The following is a 21,619-nucleotide window of genomic DNA, read 5'->3' as shown; positions in this document are numbered from 1 at the left end:
CACCACAACCCTAGCAAGCCCGATCCTGCCCCCCTCTCGGTGGCCACCTTTTCCGAGGCGTCATGGACTCAGAGGCACAGTGGCCTCTGAGTGCATGTCCAGAGTGAGTGTCTCCCCGGCGTGTGCATCTCCATGCTCGTGTCTCGGTGTCACGTTGAGTCTCCTGGCACCTGGAGGGACCACCATTTACTCATCTGCTCGCCTACTGACGGCATCTTGGCTGCTTCCACATCTTGGTGTGTGCAAATAAAGCTGCTATAGCCACTGGCTTGCGCTTTTGTGTGGATGTGGTTTTCAGTTCCTTTGGGTAAACACCACGGAGAGCGACTGTGCCACAGCGGGAGCCCCTGCAGTTCTGCAAGCTGCCGTCACAGCCTGTCTTGCGTTCCCTTCACAGGGACTGAGCCCGTTGGCCCCAGACCTCGGTGGTGTCCCGGTTTGGGCCTCCTGCTGAGTGCAGAGGAGCCTCCACCAGCCCCCTGAGGGGTCAGGGCTCCCCAGCGCCTTCCTGCTCTTTGGTGCCTGTGGGCGGGGCTCTCTCTCACTGTTTGTAGTTGGGCTGTTGGCTTTGTGTGGCCAATCCCCTTAACTACTGCTGACACCTCACTCTTCTTGGCCTTCCCCAGGCTCCTGCCAGTTCACTCTTTCTTCACCTGGTAGACTGAGCTCACGGTGGCAGACCCCTCGGTGTTGCTGCCTTGCAGGAACTTGTGGAAACGCTCTCAATGCTCAGCTGCAAGCCCTGCGTGTGTCTGCGCCATTGGTTCCACTTTGCAGAACGAGACACCTGAAAAAAAAACTTAGTGGTTTCAGACACGCTTTATTACAGCTCAGGCTCCCACGAGCTGGCAGTGGGCTCGTCTGGGGAAGGCTTCTGTTCTCAGTGAGACCAGAGGGGTCACAGGTGGCTGGAGGCTGCATTCAGCAGGCACCAAAGGCCAGGTCCACTCCCCCCCCCCCCCCCCGTGCCTCTCTGGCACAGGCCTAGGGAAGACTCTGCCTGTGGCCACTCAGGGCTTCCAGAGAGTTCTGGGGGCCAGGCGGAAGCTGCAAGATTCCTGGGACCCCACCTGTCTTGCTGAGACAGCACTGCTGGAGAGAAGTGATTGGGGACAACCCAGATGTGAGGGGAGAGGGAGTGAGTCCCACCCCCCATGGCCACACAGCAAGGGTGGTGGCATCTTGAACCTTGTAGGTTGCTTCATTAGCTCCTTCTGATAAATCCTTAGAAAGGTGCTGCTTCCCTGAAGGGTGTGCAGGGTCTGAGCTCTGGCACTTTGAACTAGACGGCCAAGGGGAAGGTCACCTGCATCTGCTCCTGTCCTGGGTAGGCCACCAGCTCCTGTCCACCCCAGAGGTCGTGTCCACAGGACTTTACTAACTTAATAGAAATAACCAAGAAAAGACTGAAATTTGCATTTCCTTGTTGTGAAGTGAGGCTGAATGCACGCACATCCTGTGCTGGCCAAGTCATTTGCTGGGTTTTGTCCTTTACCCATTGTCTGGAGGGCTGGTCCTCTGGCCTTTTATCTACAGAAACCCTTTATTACGGGGCAAGCCCTTCCGGCTTTACAGACAAACCTTCCCCAGAAGGTAGTTCATCCTCTTTGCTTGTCATGAGAAAACTGGTAGGCTCAGACCCCTGCTGTGGCTGACTCCGGTTGGCGCTTCAAGCCCGGCTCTCTGCCTCCTGCTCCTGCTCCCAGGCCGGTGGCCTTTCCAGGCTACTGACCGGCCGCTGGGTCTCCCCACTACCTGCTGTCAGCACCTGGCCCCAGGCTGTGACAAGCCCAATGTCCCTGGTGGAGAAGCCAGTGCAGGAAACAAAAACCCAGACCTGGCCGCTGAGCCCCTTCTGGGTGACAGCCCCAGGGCGGGCGGGCCTGGGCCATGGGAGCCGGGGACCTGGTGCGGCCTGCTGCTGCCGTGGCCAAGGCTGGGCTGCAGCGCCACCGAGAGAGCAAACTGGAGCCCTGGTCACGGCCTGCGGCTCCCCCCGGCACAGCAGCCCAGACGCGACTCGGGCTCCGGAGGACCACGGCAGGTTTACTCAGGCGCAAAGGAGAGAAGGCGCGGCCCGCAGGCGCACACCGGCCCGCCGGGGGCCGCTGGTCCAAACCAAAAGCTGCCGTGCGAGAGGGCGCGGCCCTGCGCTGGCCGGTCCCGGGGCCGCCGGGGCCGCATCCAGCGGCGCCTCGCCTCGCCCTGGGCTCCGAAGGTGCCGCGGAGCCCGGGCCACACCGCCGCGGCCGCCCCGGGGGCCGGCGGCCGGCGGCCTCGGGTGGGGCGGAAGGCGCGGGCGCCGCTCGGCCTCTGCAGGCGGGCGCGGGGCCGGGCCCCACCGGCACCGACGAGCCCGTCCCCGAAGCGCGGGTCTGGACCCGGGCGCCGCGCGAGCTCCGTGGGGCGGGCGCTCGGCGCGTCTGGGGAAGCCGCAGGCCCAGAGCAGAGCCCCTCGCCCCGGGGGCCCGGGAGGGCGGCGGGCCCGGGAGGGCGGCGGGCCCGGGCGCCCCCCCGGCCCCGCGACCGGCGCGCGGCGGCGGGGCTCCGCCGGCCCGAGGCGCCGCTCGCGGCGCGGCTTCCGGCCCTTAAGGCAGGGCTCCGCCGGAAGAGGCGGTGCAACCAGGCGTCCTCGTCCCGCCCACGCGCCAGCCCAGCCAATCCGATCAACGCCTAAAAAACCAGCAGCCAATCCAAGCGCGGGCCGCGTCGTCGCGCTCTCTCTGCGTCCGGGGCGACGCGACGCACGGCAGCCAATCCCAGCGCGCGGGCGCCGGCCAATGGGCGCGCGCGGCGGCGGCGGGCGGCGGCGATGGCGGGCCGGCGCGGCGCGCTGATCGTGCTGGAGGGGGTGGACCGCGCGGGCAAGAGCACGCAGAGCCGCAGGCTGGTGGCCGCGCTGTGCGCCGCCGGCCACCGCGCCGAGCTGCTCCGCTTCCCGGGTGGGTGGGCGCGGCCGCGCGACGGGACGTCTGGGCGCGGGGCCCGGCGCCCCTGGGCGCGCGCCTGTCCCGGGCCGCCCCGTCTTGCTCGGGGCGTTCGCCGTCGGGGGCCGTCGCCCGCCTCGCGAGCTCCTCGGGGAGGGGCTGGCCGGAGCCGGGCTGAAGTGTCCGCGCGCGTCGGGGCGCGACGGCCTCGGGGGAAGAGAAGCGTCGCGACCCGCGCCCGCGCCCGGTCCCCCCAGACCCCCGCGCCCTGCGGGCTGGCCGGGGCGGGGCCTGACGGCGCTGTCGCTTGTTTCTTCTCAGAAAGATCGACGGAAATCGGCAAACTCCTGAGCTCCTACCTGGAGAAGAAGAGCGACGTGGAGGACCACTCGGTGCACCTGCTGTTCTCCGCCAACCGCTGGGAGCAAGTGTAGGCGCCCCCGCCCCCGCCCCCGCCCCCGCCCCCGCCGCGGGCTCTGCTGTCCGGGTGGAGGCCGGCGCCGGAGGGGCCGGGCCGGCCCGAGCGCTCCCGGGGCCACCCCCAGTCCGCACTGCGCCCCCTCTCCCGCGGGTGCCGCGGTCACTGCTGCCCGGAGGTGGCCGGCGCTGGCCTCGGCAGCTTTTTTTTTTTTAAGATTTATTTATTTATACAAGCGCTGGGCACAGTCAAAAGCGCGGGAGGGTGAGAGGATTCACCAGAGCCAGAGCGGGGAGCAGAACGGGTAGACTGACGAAGTACACTGCTGAGGGGAGCAGCGGGCGGCAGGAGAGGTCTGCGCGCCATGTGGGACCCTCGCCGGGCAGCCGGTCCGGCGCTGCAGAGGCCGCGGGCAGCTTCGCAGCCCAGCGCTCAACCGCTGCGCCACCAGGGGAGGCCCTCGGCAGCTCTTTTGCACAAAGGGACTGGACCGGCCCCGGGTTCTGGGCTTTGCACCTCCACTGCGCCGCAGGCACCGCCCTCCTCTGGCTCTGGCGTCTGCTGGGCAGCTCCTTCCCCACACCAGGAGTCCGGCCTGTATAGTCTTGCATATTTCCTGTGATGTGGTTGTCCTGATTTTGCTTTTTCTCTTGTGGCGGGACAGCAGCGGGCCCAAATCGCGGGCACCCTGACCCGCCGGGCTGTGCACCCCCTCCTTGCAGTGTGTCCCTCGCCCCACAGGCCCGGCTCGGAGAGGGTGGCCGGGTCCGCCAGGGGCCCTGTGGAGACGCGTCTCCTCCAGGCTTTCCATCGGGCCGCAGGCTCTGCCCCTGCTCTTCACCAGGCGGGTGACATCCCTGCCCTCCGCTTCCAGGCCTGCCCTGCAGGCGTCCTGGATGCAGAGGCTTCTCCCTGCACCATTGAGCGCCCCACCCCCACCCCCCTGTCTTCAAACTCCCCAGTCTGCCGCTGGGTGGTCCCCGACACCACACAACTGACAGGGTCCTGCTGCCCTTGCAGGCCAAGGCGGGTCCGCCCGGGAGGTTACCACACAAGGGGTGTCGCCTGCAGCACCTCAGAGCTCCCGGCCCCCAGGGAGGATCCCAGGTCGCCAGCCTGCCCCGGAGCATGGGGGGCTGGTTAGGTTCCCTCCCCTGCAGCGTCAGGGATTCCGTGCCTTGTTTGGCTTTTTTTTCTTTTTTTTTTAAAGTTTACTTATTTATACAAGCACTGGGGCACAGGCCAGCAGGCGCCGGAGGGCGAGAGGACTCACCCAAGACAGAGCAGGGGACAGAACAGGCAGATGGACCAAAACACACTGCTGAGGGGAGCAGCGGGGAGACAGGAGAGGTCGGCTGCGCCCTGCGGGTCACTCCCTGGCGGGGGAGCAAACTTGTGCTGCAGAGGCTGCGGACAGCTCCACAGCCCAGCGCTCAACCTGCTGCGCCACCAGGGAGGCCCTGTTTTTACCTTTTTAAAAACTAAAAGTTGAATGGTTCTAAAGCCACATGCAAAAAGGCCTTTGGGGTTCGGGGCAGGGTCACCCCTTTAGCCCTTAGCCTGGGGGTGCTGGCAGCTGCCCCCCCCCCCACCATGAGGCCCTCTGGACGGGGCCGTTGCGCTCAGCGGGTGGGTCTGTCCTGGAAGGCTGGCCCGTGGGCCCACCAGGCATCTCAGGAAGAGGCCATGTCCTGGTGGGACCTGGCAGGGCCTGTGACCCGGGGCAGGACTCAGGTGCTTGCTGCTCTCCAGGCCCTTCATTAAAGAGAAGCTGAGCCAGGGCGTCACCCTCGTCGTGGACAGATACGCGTTTTCTGGTGTTGCCTTCACCAGCGCCAAGGAGGTGAGTCCAGTGGGCGCCCAGCCCCTGCCCACTTGCCCCGGGGTGTCTTCACAGTTCCCTGGGTCAGTCCAGCAGTCAGGCTGGAAGCGTCTTTTAAGCTGATTCCCCCCCGCCCCCCCCCCCCCGCTCCTTTACTGGCTTGACTTTTGCAGGCGCATGCAAGGCGGCCTCTCCTGCAGCATCTGGTTCTGGCTTTTGGGGTCACAGTTTGGGGTGGTGACCTCCTGCTGGTAGCCAGTGGGGTCCGTCCCTGGGCGCTCCCCGAGGGTCATTGCTCTGGTGGCGGCGCCTGGACTTCTCGGGTTGGGATGGCCAAGTTCTGAGCAAAGGGCCCCGCCCAGAAGGGAGCATAGGGGTGAAAGCCAGGCCTGGAGGGTGCGGCGGGGCTGGCAGTGGGTGGTGTCTGTCCACCTGGAGCACCTTGAGATGGTCCAAGGTTGCCGAGCTCGAAGGCGCTGCCAAGAGCACCAGGCCGAGCAGCCGGCCTGGGCCCAAGTCACCGCAGCGTGAGTGACCGAGGACAGCGCCCCGCGTCCACTGCCCAGTCGGGTGGAGGGCCCCAGCCAGCCCTGACCCCAGGCTCCCGCAGGACTTCTCCCTGGACTGGTGCAAGCAGCCAGACGTGGGCCTCCCCAAGCCCGACCTGGTGGTCTTCCTGCGGCTGGGGCTGGCGGCGGCGGCGGAGCGCGGGGACTTCGGGCGCGAGCGCTACGAGAGCCGGCCCTTCCAGGAGCGGGCGCTGCAGCGCTTCCAGCAGCTCATGGGGGACAGCACCCTGAACTGGCAGGTGAGGGCGGGGCTGGTGCAGCCCAGTGCGGGGGCGGCTCCCCCTGCTTTTCTGGGGTTCGGTGCTTGCCAGTGAGTCAAGGGCCCCAAATGGTGGTGGGTCCTGGTGTGGGAGGACCCGCCCAGCCCTCGGCTGCTCCCCGTAGTCCCACTCTCCCATGTGCCCAGGCCTGTGCCGGTCAGCTTGGGGTTCTGTCCCGGGGACACCCGTCGGGCCACCCTCCCTCCCTCCCGCCCGCCCACTGAGACACAGCCCCTACCCCATCCCACCCCCCGCGGGAGCAGACGGTCGACGCTGCCAGGAGCATCGAGGAGGTCCACCAGGAGATCCGCCGGCTTTCCGAGGACACCATCCAGGCCGCGGCGCAGAGGCCGCTGGGGGAGCTGTGGCGGTAGAGCAGCTGCAGGCCCGCCCCAGTCCAGTGGGACAGGTGGCCCCACAACCGCCGCCTCCGACCTGGTACCCGTGCCCAAGCCGTTTCTCTGCGACCCGGCCAGGCACGCGTAAATAAACCCCACCTGAGCACCCAGGGAGACCTGGCTTTCTGAGGTGGCCACCGGCCGGCCATGCCCAAGGTGGGGGGGGTGGGCCTGAGCTGGGCTCACAGGACCTCACGCGTCCTGGCAGTCCCTCTGGGCCCAGCCAAGCAGCGTGCGGGAGTGGGCCATGGGTGTGGTCAGCAGGGCCTAGCAGAGTCCCCCCAGCACGGCCCAGCCGAGGGTGGCAGGAGGGGCAAGGTCTGCCCTGGGGCATCAGCTGGCTGTGGCTGTGTCCAGAGGGGCTGTGGGGGGCTGCTGGCAACATGGCCAGTGCCCTGGACTGCACCCACTGGGGCCAGAACAGGAAGGCCGGTGTGGTATCCAGGCCACATCCCACCATTGCCTGCCCTGTCCCCCATGACCAAGGCACAAACCACCCGGTGGAACTCCTGAAGCCAGCTGGGCAAGCTGTGCCTGCACACCCCACATGGGGGGGGGGGGATGGCACATACCACCCCAGGGCTGGGCTGTGGGGTCAGAGGTGGGAGACCGGAATGGAGTGGGGGTTCCCAGAGCTGGATGGGGACAGAAGTAGGCCCAGGCTTGAGCACCAGAGTGAGGCTGGCCAGGCCCCACCCTCCTCCAAGGAGAAGCCGAGGCTGAGAAGTGGCACCCCGGGCACCTGAGAGTGGGGGCCGCCTCCCCGTGCCAGCAGCAGCCCTCACCTTCAGTCGTGCTAAAGAGGGTACCCCGGAAACGGAGGCCCGTGTGCTGGGGACCCCCCAGTGCATCAGCTGCCCTCCTATTGCAGGAGTCCCATCTGTCCCCCGAGGACACAGGCCTGCCTGATACAGAGGCCAGGAGGTGTCCGGACAGCAGGGCCTTACCCGCTAACGCCAACCACGACTCCCCGGGCGCCAGGGAAAGCAACACGCCGGGCCTGGCTTTCTATTGAAACTTATTTGCCATCGAGAACTGCGAGCTACACTACTGAGAAGGGGTGAGGCCTCTTCAGTCGCATTTTCCAAACGCCAGGACAAAGTTCCCTTCGGCCAGGGCACCAGCCCGGGGTCCTGGCAGCGACACCCTCCACCCCCCCACCCCTCCCCAAGGGAGGAGGAAAGAGAAGAGCAAATAACTTAGTCGGCCACACTGGGGCCAAGTCTCCTGCCACCTCCACAGCCACACGGGGGGCCCCTGGCTGGACACCGCGGGAGGGAGGGCCTCCCCGCTCCTTAGCCCCCTAAACTCCCCGGCTTCTCCAGAGCCGACAGCACAAGACCAGGGCGGGGGAGAATGGCTGTCTCAGCTGCGCAGGAGGGCCCACTCTCTGGCCCGAGCCCCCGCAGCGGGGGTGGCTCCAAGGGGGCTGGGGGCAGGTGCCCTGCGCCCGCCACCCGCCAGGGCAGCCAGGCCGCAAGCAAGCAGCAGCACGTGCGTCTCGGCAGGGGAGCCGGACACGGGACAGGGTGCCCACTGGGCTCCCCCGAAGGCTCCTGGCTGGCGCCAGTGTCCTCGGCGACATGCAGGTGGGCCCCCCTCCCCCGAGGCAGCCCCACGCAGCCAGGTCCCGGGCATCGCTCTGCGCGCCGCCACGGGCTCCAGAGCCACCGAGGCGGGACGTCCCGACACCAGTTCACGTCTGGAGTAGATTCCAAAGCAATCCCAGAACCGCGAGCCCAGGAAGCAGCAGGACGGAGGGCGCGAGGCTGGCAGTGTCACGGGAGGGCGTCCAAGCACCGCCGTGGCCTTCTGGGCTAAGGTTCCGTGCTGGCGGTCAGCTCCGGACCGCGGCGCCCCGGGCCACTGGAGACTCCAGGGCTCTCACAGGGACAAGATCTCAAAGTCCTCGTCTTCTGAGTCGAAGAATCTCTCCAGCCGCTCTGCATCAGAAGAATCTAGAAGGAGACAGCGTTGTCGGATCCCAGCAGGGTCACGCGGGCGTCCCAGGCAGAGCATGCGCCACTGCGAGGCGCCCAGCTGTGAGCTGCACATCGGGGCCCAGGGCTCCGGCCTGCAGGGCTGGGGCAGGAGCCCCGGCAGAGGGGCCGAGAGAACCCCCGCCTCCCTCCCTGACAGCACACACCAACGCTCCTCAGGGACTATTCGGGGGCTTCCCTTTTGGGTCTCGTCGCAGACCCGAGCCCAGGTGCCACCCGCAGGGCTCCCCTCAGACCGGTCACCATGGGCAACTCCGTGTGGCTGTCCCAGCCTCCAGCACCCCAGGGCCCGCCAGGCACAGCCTCAAGGCCTAGGAGAGCTCAGCGGCCCGACCCCTTCTCTGTGAGTAAAACCGAGCAGCCCAGGTGCTCGCCCAGAAGCGGGGTGCAGGGCCACTGCAGCCGCCCGTGGTCAAGGTCCCCGAGGATGTCCTCTCACTGACTTCCCCCATGTAACTTCACGACATCGTCATGGTAACCAGAACACTCCTGCCATCATCGCTGCCGAGGACCCTCCACAGAACACCCAGATCCCCGTGGGGGTACCCACAGGTGGGTGGGTGCAGGCTGGATGTGGTGTTACTGAGATGGACACGCGTGTCCACACCTTGAGGGAGCCGCCCAATGCCAGCTCCCGCGGACACAGCCGCACCAGGGTCAGGGAGCCAAGCCGGGTGTGCGGCCGTCCGCTCCCAGTGGGACAGATGCGAGCTGCCCTGCACGCGGGCGCTGCTCTCCCTCCTGGCCAGACCTGGGCCGGCTGGGCTGCCCACCCTCCCGCACCACCCTCAGCCAACGCACCGACCATGCCACCTGAGGAACCACCGGGTTCCCCCACCCCCCGTCCAGGCCCCGGGTCCCCGCTGGCCAACAGCAGGTCTCCTGAGGACGCAGACCTGCCCACAGAATTGCAGGCCCTCCTGGGCGAGCGGAGCGTGGCTCCCCAGGCCCCACCAGCTGCTGAGCCCGGTCAAGCTCCCTGCACGGAAACGGAAGCACCTGGAGACATCCCAGGACCCGACACGGGGGAGGCCCCGGAGACCCTCCCATACTCAGGGAGCCTGAGGGTCTCCAGCCCCGCACCCCACCCCCGTGCGGGGCATGAGGCTGAGGAACCAGAGGCCTCTGTGTCCTCAGAGGACCTGACTCCTGGCCAGCGACGCCCAGAGAGACCGGGATCCCCATCTATGGCTCCTTTTCAAGGCCAGCACCACTGATGGGTCACCCCCGGACCCCACAGCTCAGGACCAAGAGCAGCTGCACCTGGGCAGGGGCTGAGAAGGGGGACAGCAGCGCACAGAAACCCACCCCACACCGATGCCAGGACGGTGCCCACCGGGCATGGCCCTGCAGCCTGGACTCACCCACGGACAGGCTCAGGGCATCGGGGCCGGCCAGGTGGGAGGGCTGCTGCTCCACCAGCTCGAACATGGGCAGGGCGCCGCCCAGCTGCGACAACTATGGGGGGAAGGCACGTCAGGGCCCGGGTTGGGGGGGGAGGCGGCCCCCTGCGGGGGGCGGGGGGCGTGTGCCAAGCTGCTGAGGTCCACTGGCTGCCCCGCCCTGCACCGGACCAACACGCGGATGAGGCGCTGCCCCGAGGCTCTGGGCGCCAGCAGCAACGGCATCGCACAGCCCCTGCCCCCACACGGTGCCCACAACTGACCTTTCGGACCTGCTGGCACCAGTCATCGAAGTCGTCCTCGGTCTTGCAGAAAAACCCCTGCAGGAAGAGCGCGGTAAGCACAGAGCACCGCCGGCCCTGCGCGCCTGCAGATGGGGTTTCCAGTCCTGGCGCAAAGGGGCTGGGCAGTGCTGGCGGGGGCTCGGCCGTGACTCGCCGTCTCCCAAGTGGCTGGGGCTGGAGTTGCTCTGAAGGACAGCGGGCAGCCCACCTGGACAGCAGGCCTCGGGCAGGGGGCATGTCAGCCGCAGGGGCTCTGGGTGCCACCAAGGCCACAGAGAAGCCCACGCTCTGGGGGTGGGACTGGGCCACCGCTGGCAGCTGAGACAGTGAGCGGAAGCCTGGACACGGGCAGCAGCGCGGTATGGGCATGGAGACCAGGGACAGACGGGAAGTGCCAGTGGTCCCCGGGCACCCTCGCCACCCTGCGGCTTCACGCTTTGTCCCAGGACGCATGGAACATTCTGGGGGGGACACGCAAGGCTGGCTTCTCGGGGGAGCCTGTGCGCGCCTCCTCCTGGCAGAACAAGGTGCCTACCCTCGTCTGTGGCAGCTGCCGGCCCTCCAGCCCAAGAACAGGCGCCACCAGCCCTCGCCCGCCCCGCCCATGAGCCCTCACTGCAGACCGCGGGCGAGCAGCAGGGCCTACAAGGCCTCCCTTCTGTTCCAAGCAGGCCGGGACAGGGGCACCCACCACGGCGATAGATGGGTCGAGCTCCCCGATGCTCATCCGGCTGGGCGGGTGCTGGCAGTGGAAGCTCTCGTCCGGAACGAAGCCACCGTCGGCAGCGTCCACCGCAGGCTGCGTGGTGTGGGGGTCCAGGTAGATGAGCTCCTCTCCTGGGGGACGGGGCTGCTCAGGCTGCACCCAGCCGCAGCCGGGGGCCTGCCGGGAAGGGCGGCCAGAGAGAGGGATGCGTGGAGCCCGGAGTGGGGGCGTCACTCACCCACATAGCCGATGAAGTAGTGGGCACTGTTGGGCTTCCCTCCGATGACACCCAGCGACTGGGGCAGCGTGAAGCAGCGCTGTGGGAGGCGGGGGGGGGGCTCAGCCTGCAAGCAGGAGCCCCTGCGACACCCAGGCGGGCAGAAACCAGGAGACAGCACAGGAGACCACGTGTGGGAGGGCCAGGGAAGGTGGGGTGCGGGGTGACAGAGGGCCAGGGGAAGGGCGGAGGTGCCGGGGCTCAGGGAAGGGGTCGGGAGCATGGGCAGCGGGCGGGCACCCACCTTGAGCGTCTCCACGTAAGCCTCGTTGATGTCCGTGAGCCCCAGGCGCAAGGGGATGAGCAGCACCAGGGGCCTCCAGGATGCCGGCCTATCGGAGGCCTCGGAGCCAGCAGGGAACCCATTACAGTGCCTGTCGGGGTTGGCGGCGGCCCCCGCGCTGGCCAGGCTGCTCCGACACAGCCTTCCTGGGGGGACCGGACAGCTCAGCAGCGCTGCAGGAGCCCGCCCTGCGCCAGGCTGGCCGGCACTCAGGACAGTGTCCAGCACTCCCTGTGGGTCCCGGGCCGGAAGGGGCCATCTTGGGGAGACCCGGAGGACGTGCGCCAGCAGGGGAGGCCATGTAGCAGTTCCCCCACCAGGCCAGGCCGCGCCCCAAAGCCTGGGCCCTCAGAAGGAGATGCCCTTTGGCATGTCTCTGTTCCTGCCACCTGACCAGCCGGCCAGCCTCCCGCATGCAGAAGTGCAGAGCTCCCTGGGGCGCGCCCGGCCCCAGAGTTCAGCAGCCCCTTCCTCACTGAGGCGTCGGGGCTCGTGGGAGAAAGGGCCAGCTCTGGGCAGGGGTGGGAACACCAGGGGACTCCGGTAGTGGCTGAGCAGCGGCCGGCCAGAGGGAAGGCCTCACGAGACCCGGCCTGCAGGGGCCCCGCCACAGACACCCACTCGCCACCCTGCCCGGGCCCAGCAGCGCCGCCACCTCCAGTGCCCACTGGCAGATGGTCAGCCTGCACCGGGCAGCAGGGCCCTCACGGATCCAGGCTTCAGCAAATGTGTCAGTGCTAGGGGCAGCCTCTGGACTCGGGGAGGAGGCGAGGCCGTGCCTCAGGAGCCCACTCGAGCCGCGAGGCACTGGGAGGCCCACATCTGCCACCCAGTGGAGCACAGTCCCTAGCCCGCAACCCCACACCAAGCCCACGTCCAGCCTTCGCGAAGACCCTGCCGTTCCCTACAGAGCGGGACGGGGGCCGGCCCGGCAGCCCTGAGTCGCCCAGGCCGGGCTGGCTGCAAGGGAACCTGCCCACTCCGAGTGGGGACTCCCCATGCCCCACCCCTGTGGGGGACAGGGGCTGGGGGTCTGGCCCAGCAGCAACAGCCACTGACGATCCAGGGCCAGTGCAATGGGGCCGCGGCAAGAACTAAGAGGGGAACATGTTACAGGGGCTGCCCAGGGCAGACGGGCTTCCCCCACAGCCCTCCCCGCCGGCAGCCCCCCAGGTCCTCCTGGGGCAGCTTTGAGAACGGGCCGAGAGGCCTCGCCTGGCCAGGCCTTGCATCAACACCTACTCTGCAGACCCTGCAGTCTTGGGCGCCTCTGCGGTCACACCTGTTCTCTCAGCGGCTCAAGGCCACGCCCCACATGGGCTCAGCTGCGGCAGCCATGGGGGCAGCCAGGCTGTGGGCGGTGCTGGAACCCATGGGTGAGCCTGAGCCCAAGTCCCGAGACCCCACCCCACCTAGCCCCTGGCCTTCCCGGACCCCCAGCAGGGCTAAGGCCGCTCCTGTCCCCCCGGGGCACACGCGGCTGACGGTGGCAGCGGGAAAGGTGGTCTTGTGGCCTCACCCTGGGAGGCCTGCCCGGTCAGCCCACAGCCCCAAGCTCCGAGGGGGCCGGTGCAAGCCCCCGGCCCAGCCCTCGCCCTGCCACTCACTGATGTCGTCCATCACCACCGTGTTGTCCATGGCGATGTGGACGGCCAGGGCGCTCCACGTGTCGAAGACAGCCAGTTTCCTAGTGGAGCAGGACAGGCCCATGAGCCCTTCCCGGTGAGAGGGAGGCTGGGAGCTGCTGCTCCTTGCCTGGCCGAGCGCCTCCCCCAGCCCCGGCCACTAGCCACGCGTGGCTGGATGTGGGCCATGCACACAGACTCCTGGAGATGAGCACTCGGGCTCCCGGCGGGCCGGGTGTGGTGCTGACACGTGGAGGGCGGGAAGGCGCAGTCACAGCACGGGCAGAGGCCAGGCCGTGGTCAGCTGGAAGGGACCTGCAGTCTGAGCACCAGAGCAGGCGGAGTGACAGCCCAGGCGGCCCTGCAGGGGCCAAGGGCTGCAGAGTAAGCTCGGGCTGAGCTCTGCCTTCCCACAGAATAAAGCACCGACAACGCCCACGCAGACAGGAGGGAGGCCTCAGAGAGGGCACAGGGCGGGCAGCCCACACGTGTGGACGTGCACGCCACACGCAGCACACAGGCCCGCGCAGCAGCGTCCCCACACAGGCTGCAGCGGGAGTGCCAGGGCACATGGGGGCGGGGCGGGGCGGGGCAGAGCAGAGGCTGGCCAGGGCTGGGGAAGGGGGCGGGGTCAGATGTGGCGGGAAGGCCCATGCAGCTGGTAGCGGGGGCACCGGACCTCAGGGAGGAGGTCATGGGGCAAAATGGGTATCTGTTGGGGGTAGAGGGAGGGGTGTGGGGCCCGCTGGAGCCAGGTTCCAGGGAGCAGCTGTCACGGCAGAGGCCCAGGGCTGGTGGGGAGTGCACTCGTGCCCAGACCACCAGGGGGCCAGACAGCCCACGCGGCAGAGCGGCCGGGCAGGGCGCCGTCTGGCCGAACGCTCCAAGGAGCCCCCCGAGCCCCGAAGGAAGAGCGGGAGGCCTGCGCCCAGGGACGAGATGCGCAGCTCTGTGCCCCAGAGCGTAGGCGCCTGCACGTACTTGAGAACCTGGGCCACCGTGTTGGGCCCGTACCACTGGCCGATGGACTTTCCCTCGCCGACTCCCATTTGCGCTGCAGGAGACAGCCGGTGAGTGAGGCCTCCCCACCCCCTCTGCCCTCCGCCCCCCGCCGCCCGCCCCCGCACACACCTATCTGGTGAATGGAGTAGCAGCTGTCCTTGCGGTCCATGAAAGCGCTGAGGACGCCGAGGTAGCTGTCCGGCTGCCTCCTCCGCTGGGCCCACCGCCAGTCTGCAGAGACAGCGCGGCGTTGGGCGAGGCAGGAGCCCCGTCGGGACACGAGGGGTGTCCAAGCGTCTCCTGAGCTTTCGGAGAGTTAAAAGCTATGCTCCCCCGGCTTTTCACAGACACAGGCCCCACACAGGCTAACCCAGGTCACCTCTACGACACCATCGTCCTTGGCGCGCACCCAGCTCAGGGCGCGAGGGCGAGGGTGTGCCCCCCCCCCACAACCCCGACTCACCTCGGCCTAAGTGCCGGCACACCAGGGCCTGGGCGAAGATCATCTGCCCGCAGCGCAGCATGCAGCCCCAGCCCGTGTCCGAGGTGGGGCCAGTCCCCCCTGCGGCAGCAGACACAGCCCGTCAGCCTCCCGGCGCCACCTGGTCAGGCCTGGGAGACAGCGGGTGCGAACCACCGGCCACAGGGACAGGGCACACCCAGCAGGCACGACTCCACGCGGAGCCGAGGGATCCGTCCCTGGACGGCCGCAGAGCAGAAACCCAGCTGGGGGCCTCGACGGCACCCCCGGCCTGGAAGCACGTGTCCTTGGGCCACCGGGAACGGCTGACCTGACCCTGGGCGGCGCGGACCAGGCTGAGGCGCGGGCATCCCCCTCCACTCCCGGCAGTGCAGCCTGTGGCCCCGAGCCCCGTCCGCAGCCTCTGTCCACCTCCAGGGCGGCAAGGAACAGCCCCCGAACAAGACGGGATGCGCTCCAGCCTGGTCCGGCCCCCTGCCGCGAGCTCTCCGCGGGGAAGCCGGGCCGCGCCCGGGACAGCAGGCGGCTTGGAGCCGGCCCCGGGCCCCCAGCGAGGGCTGTGGCGACCGGGCAGCAGGCACGTGGACCCACAAGCTGAGGCTCCCGGGCCGCCCGCTGAGCACAGCGCTGGGCGCATGCTGCCCGGGCCTGGGCAGCCGCTGCAGAGGGCAGCGGGACAGCGTCTGCGCGCTGACGGCCAGCAGCAAAGGCCCCGAGCCCGCATCCCCCTGTGGCCGCGTCGGGGGCCAGCCGAGCACTCACCGATGGCGGGGAAGTTCTTCCTGTACGTGAACCAGAGCCTTGAGGCTACATCAGACAGGATCGCGTCCTTCTCTGGAGAGTTCAAAAGAAAACACCACAGCCTCGTGCCTGCAGCCCGGAGCCCGCCCCGCCCCGCCGGCGCGGCCTGGTACCTGCGCGCGCGCTGTACTTCCTCCCCAGGATCCACACAGGCCCCGAGGCCTCCGGGAGATCTTCAAACTCAGCAAACCGGAGCGTGTCGTACGTCAGAGTAGCTGTTGGAACCAGAGACACCGGTGGCCTCCTGGCGTCATGGTTTCCACGGTGCCCCTGCCCGGGCCCGCCCACAGGGCTGCAGCGCGGGGACAGCTGCTGTGCCGGGGTGGGGGGGGGGGGTAGGGCCACATGGTGGGGGGGGACCTCTCCGGCTCAGAGCCAGAGCCCCTGGCGCTGCCATAGGGTAAGAGACCAGGCCCAAGAGCACACAAGACCACAGACGTTGGAAACAAACCAGCCCGCTGACACACGTGCTTCCTAGCTTTGTGTTTCAATGTTTCCAGTTTAATGGACAAAATGACGAAGCCACAAGCCCCCGGGGACGCAGAACAGACAGTGGCGTGAGCGAGGTGGCCGTCGGGGCCGAGGCAGCGACGGGAGTCCCGGCGCCAGGACAAGGGGCACAGTCGCCGGCTCGCAGCAGTCCCCCGGGGACCGCGGGCACCCAGGCCAGGAGGCCAAGGCTGGGGCCCGTGTCCACGGTGGCCAGAGCAGGGCCCACCTGCTGGTGTGTGGCTCCAACGCGGAAACTGGAGGCTGAGCACACCACTCGGCCTGGCCGGGAGCACCCCTTCTCTGCGGCTGCGCCCAGAGGGCCCGAACACGCCAGGGTTCCCACCGCCTCCCAGGCGCCACCCCTCACGCATCAGGCCAGGGAGAGCCGAGAATCAAAGTGCCCTTGGGTCTCCGCGGCACCGGGACTGGCTCCTGTGCTGCTGACGTGATCCCTTCTATCGAGGAAGCCTGAGACCCCAGAGCCGCAAGGAGCCTCGCTGCAGCCCACAGGCGCCGGGCGCGTTTCCCATTCTCCTTCAGAGGGGCCCTCGACACCACTTGTCCCCACGGGGCTCCTGCCTCGCCCGCGGCGTCTCCGCAGACCAGCGATGGGCCCAGCCGAAGAGGCAGCCGGACAAACCCCAGCCCAAATCCCACAGGCCCTTGCACAGCCCGGCTCCGGCAACGTCCCGGCTGCAAACGGGAACAAGTTCGGGCTGAGTGTCCAGGGAACCTTCCCCGAGGGCCAGGCCCCTCCTCGGGCTATGGAGTGCAGATCAGATCTGCCATCACCCCCCGCCTGACCCCCAGCAGGCGAGCGTCGCCCCTCGTGCTCCCACCGGCGACACACAGGCTTCCCCCCACCCCCGTCTTAACACAAGCGCCCCTCCCCCCCACCGTGTCTGCCCGTGGCTGTGAACACCGCTGAGGGCTGAATGGCAGCTTGACCCTCCAGAGGAGCGGACAGCCTGGCTGCCTCACTCCCGACAGCCACTTCCGCATCCGGGGGGATGGGGCCCTCGCCAAGCTCCACCCTGCCCACCCTCGAGGACAGGTGGCTGCACCTGCTGGCCCCCGCAAGCGGGTCTGCAGGGCCGGGAGCCCGAGCCGGGGCACCGAGGCCGCTCACGGGGGCGTGAGGAGCAGTGAGCGCAGGCCAAGGGACCCCAGGGGACCCTGCCTCTGGGGGACCAGACCCCGGGGCGCTCCTGTAGCGCTGGCCATCCGGGCGGGTGAGGCGGTGGCAGGCCCCGGCGCAAAGCAGGTCGCCCTCGGAGTTACGAGCAATTTTACAGGCGGCACAGCCAACTGCAGAGAGAAGGTAATAGGAAGCCCCATGACGCCGACACACCCGCGTCCAGCCGCGACCAGGAAATTATGGGCCACGTGGCCTCAGATCCTTCACCGCACAAGCCAAAAGCAGCTGGAACGTGAAACACTCGGGAGCTCTGGGCGCCCAGGTCCTCCCCCCACCTCCCATCTACACGAACCCAGAGGCCCGGGCCTCGCTGTCCCGTAGGAACACGCCCACGCGGCCCCTCCTTCCACTGGGCTGAAAGCAGCTCAGTCTTGGGGGCGAGGGGGCACACAGTGGGGGTGGAAGGCCCGGGCAGGGCAGAGCCCTCCGTGCTCCAAGCAGGTGTGCTTGCGCTAAGGCTCATGGGAAGGGTGAGGTCACCACCCTGGGGGTCCGAGCATCCATGGGGGCATTTGGAGCCACTGGCAAGAGAGCCAGCCCCACACTCAGGGAGCAAGTGAGGGCGCAGCTAGGCCACATGACAGGAACCTGCCGGCACCAGCACCAGAGCTCACACCCTGCAGAACTGGTGCGAGGGTCTGTACCCCAGACCCACCAGAAGAACAAGGTGGGCCCCCAGGGCAGCCACCAGAAAGTCTACACTAGATTAATCACTTAAGAGGGTGGCTCCACATCACCCTTCCTGCGCAGGGACAGGGCCGAGGGCCTCCTGACACCTGGGCACCCCCCACTGGAGCACTGCCCCCCAGCAAAGCTGAGCCCCAGACGAGATCTCCTGGACTTCTTTGGGGAGGAAGGAGAAAAGCTGAGGAATGCTGACCTCCCTGCGACACCACCTCCAACTCGGCTTGTTCTGGCGATGGAGCCGTTGACCACTGGCACGTTGAGGTCAGGCCTGCGGTCCAGCCGCCGCACCAGCAGAAGGGCAGCGCCCAGGCAAAGCTGGGGACACACGTGACCCACAGGGCCTGGAGTGCCGTCTCCCTCCACGGCGTCATCTCCAGCTCCGGTATTTGTGAGATCAGGTGAAGTCTCCCGCAACCTGCCATCCCACGCAGTGGCCAGCAGCACCACAGCTGGAGCCCCCAGAGCCCGTGGCCACTTCGTCCTCGCACGTGACACATTACTGAGGTCCCCGCGCCACCTGCGCTGAGAGGGGCCGCCCCCGGGCAGCGTCCAGGCCCGGGCCACGCTCTTCTCCTGGTGGGGGGGCGGGGGGCAGCATCCAGGTCTTCTCCAGGCCAGGGCGGGGGGTGGGGGGCAGTGCTGCTGTGGGGCCCTTTGGGACCCCGTCTGCTCCTCTGGGCCCCCCTAGAGTCCACGTCATCTTCTTCCCCGAGACCTCGCTAGTCACACCCGAGTCAGGAAGAGAAAGCCCTTCAGGAGCGCTGGCACCAGAAAAGCAGAAAAGCAGCGCTTCGGTTGTCAACAGGCAGATGACGCTCACCGACACCAGCGATTGCTCTTCTTCCAGCCCCAACAGCGTCTGACCCACCAAGGACACCCAGAGAAACATGCGTCCCAACAGGCCACTCCCAGAGCTGGACACGATGCGGAGGTTCCAGAGACGCTTCCCCAAACGCTTTCTGAAAGCTTCTCCGTAAAATACATCAAAAAGGCTCGCCCCGGGCCTCCCCGGGGGCGCAGCGGTTGAGCGCTGGGTTGCAAAGCTGCCCGCGGCCTCTGCGGCGCCGGTTCGATCCCCGGCTGCTCCCCGGCCACCTGAGGAGGGTCCCCCATGGCGCGCAGACCTCTCCTGCCGCCCGCTGCTCCCCTCAGCAGTGTCCTTCGGTCCTTCTGCCTGCTCTGCTCCCCGCTCTGGCTCTGGTGAATCCTCTCACCCTCCCGCGCTTCTGACTGTACCCAGTGCATGTATAAATAAATAAACCTTTTTTTTAAAAAAAAAAAAAAAAAAAAAAAAGGCTTGCCCTTCCTTTAGAAAATTCTTTTTTAAAAATAGCGGGGGGCCTCCCTGGTGGTGCAGGAGGTTGAGCGCAGTTCTGTGAAGCTGTCTGCAGCCTCTGCAGCGCGGGTTCGATTCCCGGCCGGCCAGGGAGATTCCCACATGGCGCAGCAGGCCTCTCCTGCCTCCCCGCTGCTCCCCTCAGCAGTGGATTTCATCCGTCTGCCTGTTCTGCTCCCCGCTCTGTTTCTAGTGAATCCTCTTGCTCTCCTGCACATCTGGCCTGTATCCCAGGTCTTATGCAAATAAATAAACCTTAATAGACGGTTTGTACCCAAATGGTTTACACGTGAAGACACTGGTGGTTCCATCCCAAACGGAGAGAGGGAGAGAGACCCCAAAACTCCCTCTGCGGCAAAAGCAGACAACAGTGCTCTGCAGCCCATGGGCAGCAGGTCCCCTGCCCTCGCACCCACTCACTCTTCACACTGACACGGATTCGCACTCACCACAAGCTCTGCGAGCCGCAGCCCTGACGGCACACGGACATGCCGTTATCAGCTCCAGTTCTGCTTCTTCTAATGCCAGCCACGTGCCAGAGGCAACGTGAGGCTCTGAAGGTGCAAGAGGGCCCGTCCTCACAGATGGGCAGAGCGGCTGCTGGCTGTGGCGCCTTCCAGCTCCCTGCACTGGGGTGCCGCCCCCTGGCCTGTGTTGGGGGCTCCGTGGAGAGAACACTGGCCCCTTCCTGACTCCACCACACGGCGCTGGGCCTGCCCCGGCCACCTGCTTCCCTCCCCCACTCTGGCCAGCACGGCCACCTGCTTTCTCCAGCAGCTGCAGGTCTGTGCAAAGGTTCTCAGGGAATAAAAGGGGGGCGTGTAACAGGCGCCTCCTCAACACCACCAACGAAATCCCCAGCAGCTCCCCAATCCTCCTACCTCAAAAGTAAGTTTTCCCTCGCCTTTTCACCCCCTCCCGAACCCCACTTAGTCCAGTTTGCCTGGAGTCCTGCGGTCTCCTCATGCAAACGCCCAGAACCCCACCTCTTCCCCAGGCGCGGCCTGGCTCACCCCAAAGGCCCCCACCAGGTCTCGCTGTTGCCTGCCAGCAGCGCACTCTCCTCAGCGCAGGAGCCCGAACTAAACGCGCCCTCACCCGCCTTCCCCGGCCGGCTTTCGGGTCTCCGCCTCAGCGCTCCCCCGTGTGAGACCTTTCCTCGTCCTCCGGGCTACGCCTGCACCCCCCCCCCCGCCGCTCTCCGCGGGGGCCACCCTTGGGGCCACGGGTGGGTGCTGACTACGTTGCTCACTCACTCACGAGCCGCAGAACAGGGCCGGGCACAACTAACTCTCGCCCTCCTCGAGGAACCAGTTCTCGGCGGGGACGAGCAGGGCCCACGAGCGGCCCCGGGGCGGGCAGGCCCCGCGAGGACGCCGGCCCGGCCCGGCGACAAGGATGCGCGGCGGCGGCAGCACGCGCGGGGAAACCCGCCACGCCCTACAAGCCCCAGCGGGCGCTTAGCGGCTCTCCCCGGGCGCCGCCGCCTGCGCGAGCCGGCGGGCCGGGCCCCGACCCCAGCAGGGTCCTCGCCGGGCCACAGGGGGCCCCGCCGGCCCGCGCCCCGGCTGGCCTCCCGCGCGAGGCCCCGTCCCCGGGCAGCGACGCCGGGAGAGCCCGGCCGAGCGCGGCCCTCCCCGGAGCCCGGCGCAGCGCCGGCCGCGTGGAACAAGAGCCAACGGGCGAAAGCCCCGAGGCGCGCCGGGCGCGGTCAGCGCGGCGGCCTCCGGCGGCGCCTGGGGGGGGCGGCGCGCGCGGCGGACGGGCCGCCGAGGCCAGCTCGAGGGCCCCCGGGCCGAGCCCGCCGCGGGTGCGGCCCCAGAGCCGGGGCGCGGAGTCGGGGCGCGCGGCCGCGTCGCCGCCTCAGCCCCCGCCGAACTTTGCCGGAGTTGGGGCCCCTCGCTAAGTCGGGGCGGCCCCCGCGCCCGCCGCGCCCCCCCGGCCTGTGCCGCCGCCGGCGCCGCGGGCAGCCCCGGGCGCCCAGACGCGCCGCCCGCCCGGGCCGAGCGCCGGGCCGGGCGTCGCCGAGTCGCGGGCGGCCGAGGAGCAGCGGGCTCCGCCCGCGCGCAGGCCCTCACCTGCGTCCATCTTCCCTCCCGGGCGGCCGACTGAGGCGGCCGCGGCGTCGCTCCGACGGGGCCGCAGCGCGACGCGGGACGGGCCGCCGCCGGGGTCAATCCGCGGGGTGGGGCCCGTCCGCGGAGGGGGGAGGAAGCGGAAGCGCGCGGCCGGAAGGGCGCGGCCGCCATCTTGGCGTACGGCGGAGGCCTCGCGCGGAGGGTCGGGCCCGCCCGCTGGGCACCTCGGCGGCCGGCGCCGTTCACGCCGCGGGTCCCCGCCGCGACCCGTCGGGGCGCCGGAAGCCGACGCGAGCCGACGGCGGGGGCCCCGGAGCAAGCGCGTCACCCGCCGGGCGTTCGGGCCCGTCGGCGCCGCCATCTTGCCGTACGGACGGGCCGAGCGCGAGATGGCGCCGGCCGCAGCAGCCGACCGGGGGCGCCGCCGCCCGCTCCCGACGCCGCGAGCCGCGCAAGGCGCCCCGCCGGGGCCGGGGACCCGGGCGCGTGGCGGGCCGGGCCGGGCGGGCGGGCCGGCCGGCCGGCCGCGCGCCGCCATCTTGCCGTACGGCGGGCGGCCAGCTCCCACGTCC

At 68.5% G+C, this 21,619-nt stretch overlaps 2 protein-coding genes across 2 annotated transcripts; one reads left to right on the top strand and one right to left on the bottom strand.

The window, feature by feature from the left end:
* Positions 1–2,812: 2,812 nt before the first annotated feature.
* Positions 2,813–6,445, top strand: DTYMK (deoxythymidylate kinase; the record flags this gene model as incomplete). Its single annotated transcript, XM_084254724.1, has 5 exons — positions 2,813–2,942; positions 3,249–3,357; positions 5,098–5,188; positions 5,778–5,975; positions 6,260–6,445. The coding sequence occupies 5 exons, from the start codon at positions 2,813–2,815 to the stop codon at positions 6,368–6,370; spliced, it is 639 nt and encodes a 212-aa protein (XP_084110850.1). The 3' UTR covers positions 6,371–6,445.
* A 1,833-nt stretch (positions 6,446–8,278) lies between these two features.
* On the bottom strand, positions 8,279–21,585 carry ATG4B (autophagy related 4B cysteine peptidase; the record flags this gene model as incomplete). Its single annotated transcript, XM_084228372.1, has 13 exons — positions 8,279–8,352; positions 9,759–9,852; positions 10,061–10,117; positions 10,773–10,918; positions 11,026–11,104; positions 11,309–11,493; positions 12,955–13,034; positions 13,954–14,026; positions 14,104–14,205; positions 14,438–14,536; positions 15,218–15,289; positions 15,370–15,471; positions 21,048–21,585. The coding sequence occupies 13 exons, from the start codon at positions 21,583–21,585 to the stop codon at positions 8,279–8,281; spliced, it is 1,701 nt and encodes a 566-aa protein (XP_084084498.1).
* Positions 21,586–21,619: the final 34 nt, after the last annotated feature.

The sequence above is a fragment of the Talpa europaea genome (assembly GCF_964194135.1).
Source record: "Talpa europaea genome assembly, chromosome: 1".
Lineage (NCBI taxonomy): Eukaryota > Metazoa > Chordata > Mammalia > Eulipotyphla > Talpidae > Talpa > Talpa europaea.
This window is presented reverse-complemented; position numbering and strand designations above follow the sequence as displayed.